This window comes from Octodon degus, unplaced genomic scaffold (genome assembly GCF_000260255.1).
Source record: "Octodon degus isolate 3935 unplaced genomic scaffold, OctDeg1.0 scaffold00183, whole genome shotgun sequence".
Taxonomy (NCBI): domain Eukaryota; kingdom Metazoa; phylum Chordata; class Mammalia; order Rodentia; family Octodontidae; genus Octodon; species Octodon degus.
The window spans coordinates 687,151-694,112 of NW_004524759.1; the positions used below are offsets into that span (position 1 = coordinate 687,151).

The 6,962-nt window shown below is 40.2% G+C and overlaps 1 protein-coding gene across 1 annotated transcript in view; it reads left to right on the forward strand.

Annotated features, from left to right (window-relative positions):
* Positions 1 to 688: 688 nt before the first annotated feature.
* Mttp (microsomal triglyceride transfer protein) overlaps positions 689 to 6,962 on the forward strand; it is a 57,557-nt gene continuing 51,283 nt past the window's right edge. The window contains exon 1 of the mRNA XM_004643703.2: positions 689 to 819. Coding sequence (XP_004643760.1) covers positions 759 to 819 — 61 coding nt within the window. The 5' untranslated portion in view covers positions 689 to 758. The remainder of the gene's footprint in view (positions 820 to 6,962) is intronic.

The window sequence follows — 6,962 nt, forward strand, 5'->3', positions numbered from 1 at the left end:
CAGAAAGCACAGGAGTCCATTCAGACTGACTGTGAGACTCAGACAAGTGCCTCCTGTCACCAGGACCCCTGCAGGGTGATAGGCTCCTAAGTTGATCCCAGCACAGACCCAGCAGACAGGGCTGATTTCCTCCTGCCCCGGCAGTTTCCCACAGGAGAAGTGACATCTACAAAAGTTCTAATCATTGTAGGTCTATTTTAAAGTAACTGGAAGTGGCATGACTTAGTTTCCACTCAAAGTCTAAAACTTAGAGTGATTCTAGTGTACTGGATACAAATAGTATATCAAATTCCAAAAAGAACACACAAAGCATATTAAAATTCACTTAGGTTTGGCTGAGTGTAAGAATCTTCGCCACTCTCTCCCACAGAGTGGCAGAATGTAAAAGATGGTCAGGCAGTGTAGCCACGAGGATGTTGGCAGTGTCCAGAAGACTGTCCCCACCAGTTCTCTTGGAATATTCCTTGGTGCTTCTGCAGTTACGCGCAGGTAAGCTACTTAGTTCGCAACACTGAAAAGTTCCTTCTGGAGCTGGGGAAAAAAAATTAAAAAGTCAGAGACTGAAAGCTAAAGCCCACCTGTGTTTAATCATTAATAAGAAGCCCTTCTGTGAACCCAGGTCCTGATTTTGGAATTTGGAATCTGACCTTTCCCTGGAGATAAACATCATTGTCACAGGGTGGAGAGGCTCACTCCTTGCTGGTCGCGTGGAGAAGCCCTTCTGGCTCCCCAAGGTGCAGGAAGGGCAGCTTCTCAGGATGATCCTCCTGGCTGTGCTCTTCCTCTGCTTCATCTCCTCATACTCAGCTTCTGTGAAAGGTGAGTTCTTCTTACCTTTTGTCTAAGTGTAATAGCAAACCTTGGGAGGAAGTGTGTGTGTGTGTGTGTGTGTGTGTGTGTGTGTATGTGTGTGTGTGTGTGTGTGTGTGTGTGTTGTGATGCCTCACTGAACAGTCTTCAATACTATGCAACTTTGGAATGTTTGGTAAAGCAAGACCATGTTGAAATGAAAACCAGCTCCAACTTTCCACCTTTATTTTATGAAAATAGAAATTTATTTTCATACCAGTGTTTCTTGCTTCAGTTTCTCATGGGTGGTCTATTTGTAAAGGGGGGAGAAAGATGCCAGCCATTGTTACCTGCTGCTGTTGGTTATGCTGAATGCAATGCTTTCATTTAAATTGTGAAAAAGGATTGAAAAATCTCGATTCTTAAATTGTTTTCTTTTTTTTAAATTTTATTTGTGTGTGTGTGTGTGTGTGTGTGTGTGTGTGTGTGGCCAGCTCAGCCCAGCAGGGGGCGGGGCTGGCTGGCATGTGGTGCTGGGGGATTGAACTGCGGTCCCTGTGCTTTGCTAAACTTGTTCTGAGTAGGTGCTTTAGACCACTGAGCCATCTCACCAGCCCCTTAAATTGTTTTCTTGTTGCTTAGCAATGTGACATCTAGAATTAGACCCAATTAAAAAGGCATTTAATTTGCTAAAGAATTTTGAATGAAATGCATTGAATTCTATTACCATTCAAAAATGATAGAATGACCTAGCTGATGAATTAAATAAAACTAAAACTACATGGTCTAGATTTAAGAATAAGACATTATCTTTGAAAAATAGCATTTCTAATAGCAGTTTCCATTTTAATATGAAATGATTTTAAAAATAAATAAATTGATAGCAGGAGAAAATCTCGTATTTTACAAGGAATGATTTCAGAGGACTGTATAAAGAGTACTGATATGTAGTCTTACCTTAAATCATGTAGATTATAAAGTTATAATCTAAGTTATAAGTTGGATTTCTGGATGTTGCCCTCTATAAAATTGGCACTTATTAGAGTCTCTCAAGATGCACTGTTAAAACCCATTGCTCTACCAATTTAGCATGTTAGAGTCCAGATTTTAAAACTCTACACAATTGATATGAAACAATTCACTTTAAATTTTAAAAACCTGCTTTGGATAAATGTGGCTTTTGATCATAAAATAAAATTTGTCTCAAGATTTTTTGTTTGGAAAATATCTACATGAGGAGAAAAGGGAAATTTTATTAGTGAAACAATAGAGGGATGAATTAAAATTATTTCATCTAAGCAAATCGCACTTTAAAGAGATAATACTTTCATCAGTTTATAAAATGGTTAGGATTTAAGGATAAAGATACAGTCTTTACTTGGATGAAAAACAATTAATGATAGAAAAGTAAAGATTTTTAAATCATATCTAAGAATCATGTAGAAAACACACTACCTTATTATCTGACAAACTGTTGAGTAATGAAAGTACAAGTGATATCAACACCACCATAACATAAAGCCATGATAATTTTTAGAAAAATAACTGAGATGAGCAGTTACATTGGGCTTTTTCTCCATTCTAGAAACTAGAAAATTGCAACTATGCTTATAAAGCATTTAAGCGCACGCGCACACACACACACACACACACACACACACACAACAAAGGCACATAGGAGAAGTATGGTTCAGTGCCCTACAGATAAACAAGCTCAGGACAAATCCAGACTTCCAGAACCTGAAGCTCAAATGATTTGGAGGCTATCTTTGAGAGAGGACCACAAAAACATCTTACATCTTCAAAGGCTGCTGATGCAGGTGGAGGTGTAGGAATACATTGTAATGTTCTCTGCCAAAGTCTTGCAAGTATTCTGGGAGAATAAAGGGCCTCAAAGCGTAAGCATCATGTGCTTCACAGTTTAAGTTCCTTGTGCTAAATATTATGGATAAGAAGTATAGGATAGTTTTCCTTACCTGATTGGGATAGCTTTTTATATCAATCACAGCAGCATGATTTGATGATAGACTCTCTGCCTTTACAATGATTGACATTTAACTCAAAAATTACACATGAAAAATCTACCTTAAAATGAAGCCATTCTAAATGTTGGTCTTCCAGGTGTCTAATTTAAATGACCAATGCAACTGTTCAGGAAATCGTAAGACCTGGGTGGGAGTTGAGAGCAGGTAAGAAGGGCAGGTATTGGAGGAGGACTTAGGATGAAGATGATTATGGAACATTAGGAAGAGCAGTGTGCCTTAGTTTTCATTAGTTGCCATAGTGAATCAGTCCTCAAGGTTGTGGACAGGTGCTTTCATTTCTGTCAGCTTTATCACTTCTCAACCTGAGTGGGCCCATGGTTCTGTCCAGTCTTAGTCCCTGAATCTTCTTATTTTACATGACTGGCCTCCATCCTTTTACCTCTGACCATCTAAGCAGGGTCTTTAGTCTCCATTGCTGTCCTTATCACTGTTTCATGCCCTGCCATGCCACACCCCTCCAGCTCTGTGCTGTGTTTTCTTCCTTAGGTCCCTCAGTAGGGCTACCGCGCTGCATTTTATTTTAGTTTTTAGTTTTTAGTTTTTTTTGTTGTTGTTGTTTTGTTTTGTTTTGTTTTGTTTTTGGCAGAACCGGGGATTGAACTCTGGCCCTTGCGCTTGCCAGGGAAGCGCTTATTCCACTGAGCCATCTCCCCAGCCCCAACCCCCGCGCTGCATTTTATAAACCAGTGCACTATCTTTATACATTTTAAAGCATTCAAAACTAAGAATTCATTGCTTTTCAGTCACTTAAAATTCTAGATACACTGAAGGAACAAAATGAAAAGGTAGCTTTTTCTGCCACCTTGGAGTCTGGGGAGGCCTGCCGGGAACAGGATTTCTAAAAGGCAAATATGTCTGGAAGACTGTGGGGCAAGGCCATTTCTTGCTGGCTATAAGTGGGATCTCCAGAACCAGAGGAAACACACAGCTCATTTTAAAATTGAAGGTGTTTATGCCCGGATGAAACAGAATTCTACTTGGGCAAGAGATGTGCTTGTGTGTACAAAGCAAAAAAACAACACAGTGACTCCAGGTGGCAAACCAAACAAAACCAGAGTGATCTGGGGAAAAGTAACTGAGGCCCATGGAAAGAGTGGCATGGCTCATGCCAAGTTCCGAAGCAACCTTCCTGCGAAGGCCATCAGATACTGAAGCCATGTGATGCTGCACCCCTCAAGCAGTTAAACTAACTAAAAAAAAAAGAAAATAAAAGTGCATTTGTGCTCTTATAAAAAAAATGAAAAGGTACTGATTATTTATTTATTTATTTATTTATTTATTTATTTTTGTCTTTCTGAGATAGCATTTCACTGTGTAGCCCAGGCTGGCCTCAGACTTGCAATGATCTTCCTGCCTCAGCCTCCTGAGAAATGGGATTACAGGCATGAGCTGCCATGCCTGGCTCTGACTCCTTTTTAAATAAAATTAATTTTTGTTTTGGTGTCATCTAACATAAGTCCCCCCACCTCCCTGCAACCAAAAGTTGAAACTACTGTGCTCTGATGAGCAGTACCCTAAAAAGGAAACTAAATCAATAATGAAATGGAACATGTTCCCAGTGCCCAATGTTGTGAGCTCCTTAAATAACACAAGCAGAGAAACGCTTGCCGAAGAGGAGAGATAGCAGAGACAACACTGTCACACACTACCTGTGAGAGCCCCTTCAGGAGTTTGAGAATTAGGCAAAACAGTGCATATCGGGTCCATTGAACAAGGAAGGAAAAAGCTTTGGGGGAACAAGGCCCTTTCTGCCCTGGGTTTTGTCACCTCTAACTTCTAGTTAAGAAGTGATCCTTTGTGTGTTCTTTTCATATTCTTTTGACCCATAAGGTTGTTACTTTTACTGTTGTAAGAAAAATTAACAACAAAAGGTTTTGAAAATTTTGGAATTTGATTACCTTCCTGCAAAATTTTCATAGTTATTTTAATCAAGAACTACTTTCCTGTAGTTCACAGCTTGGGTTTCCATAATTTAAATATCAAATTCAACTTTGTACCTGCCCCATTGGGTCAAACAGGGAATCTTCTTCCATCGCCTGTCATTCCTTACTCCTCTTTGAGAAATGCTGTGAAGATCGGCTAAGACAACATTAATTTCCTTGATACCCCATGGAGAGTTTGACAGATGTTTTGAGAAAGGCCTCTCTGGCCAAAATATCTTTCCCAGAAAAAAGCCAGCATTTCAACCCACTGAAGAGTGCTAGTCAGAATGCACTGGGTTGCAGGAGGGGATGCTGAGGACCACAGACACCCTGCCCAACAGGGCTTGGCCTCACTGTGCCTTCTGACTGTTAGACCTCAGGTTCTGCCTGATGCGGTGTTAAATACTTGCTCTCACTCTCTCCATCTGCACCTTCTGGAACAGGAGCAGCTGATGCTCTTCTCCCCACTTCCTCTTGGCTCTAGGAAGCTGCCTAAACTATCACCTTCTCAGAGGAGTCGCTCCATCAGAGCCCTGCTGTCTTTCCTGTTGTTTTCTTCATTGACATTCTGGTAGGCAGAGTAATGTGCTTACATTTTTATTGCCCACCATGACCTCATTTAAATATAACCTTCTTGAGGGTATAAGTTTTGTCTTCTTGCCAACTGATTCTAGCATAAGTCATCTAGAAAATAGCCTTCCGCCAAGTATGGTATTTACCCCCCTATTATTGATGACCAAATGAATTCCTTGTTCATTCCCTCTGAATGAAAAAGAATTCAATCTAAAGCCTTACAAGTATACTGTGTAAGTTATTTCTAGGCCTGGGTTCCATTCATGTTTCCACCACTAGTGACCTCAAGACCTTGGAAAATTGCACTGTTCCATTTTCTTATGAGATAAGTAAAAATACTTCCTGGCTCACTGGAGTTTCAAGTGTCAGTCAAATGACCTCAAGACGATACATTCTGACCCTATTTCCGTTTGAACAGTGGGTGCCTTAGCAGCTGGTGGAGCTTGTGGAACAGTTCATCGCAGTGAAGATGGTAGTGACTTTTTAGATGTTTTGTTTTCGGTTTTAGTATATGTGCTGCCCAAGCGAGCACAGATGTTTTGTTTTCAAAGTAACTTTTCTCCCTTGTTTTCAGTTTCCTCACTTTTGAGTTAGTTCCTCTGACCCTCTCCTTGCTTTTCTTTCCATATGCGCAGTTCCTGAAAGAGAAGAGTGAGGTGGTCCATGATGGTTGAGCAGCACAGTTCCCTGGACAGCAGTGCCTCCTTAACCCAGAGGCAAGATGTGTGTGCCAAGGCTCACTTGACCCTCCCTGAGAGCCATATGTAGAGAGCGTAGACAATGATATATGACCATAAACTTCAAGTCAGTTCTGGGGAAAGTTAAGTATAACTCTTCAGCGTCTTGGGATAAGTAGAACTGAAACTGGAGCTAGGGGAACATGCCCATATGTTAATATTATCAGTTTACAATACTGCTTTGGGTCCTATTCAGTGCTAACTAAACTGGCCTGGACAAATTTAAGCCTGTGCTGAGATCTTATGTAAAAAAAAATCTTCTTCAGACACAACTAATTTTAAATTTACCCATAGGAATTCCTTAGTTCTAAAAGCTTGCTTAAATTAATAGAGTAAATTATTAAATATCAAATTAGAGAATTGTCTATCTAACCTCTAGCACTAATTAGCATAATTGTTGACATTATAGATACACTGATTACAAATTGTTCTTATAAAATGTTTCTTATTAAAATTCATAAAATAACTCCTGGTATCACCTCTACTTGAACTCATCTTATTCACATAAATAAAAGTTATACAGTCCGGCATGGTAGCACACACCTGCAATCTCAACACTCCAGGAGAATGAGGCAGAAGGATCACAAGCTCAAGCCCAACCTGGACAATGTAGTGAGTCCCTGACTCAAAATAAAACTGTTTATGAAAACAGGGTTGGGGTTATACCTCAGCGTGAAGGTGCCAGGGCTCAATTCCACATACTATTAAGGGTAAAAAGAGTGAATTGATGGCTTTTTTTCACAAAACGTCCCATTGTTTAACCAGGGCAATGTTGGATAACCTAATAATGATTAGACAGGGGCTGGAGAGATGGCTCAGTGGTCTAAGGCACCTACTTAGAACAAGCTTGGCAAAGCATCAGGGACCGTGGTTCAATCCCCCAGCACCACATGCCA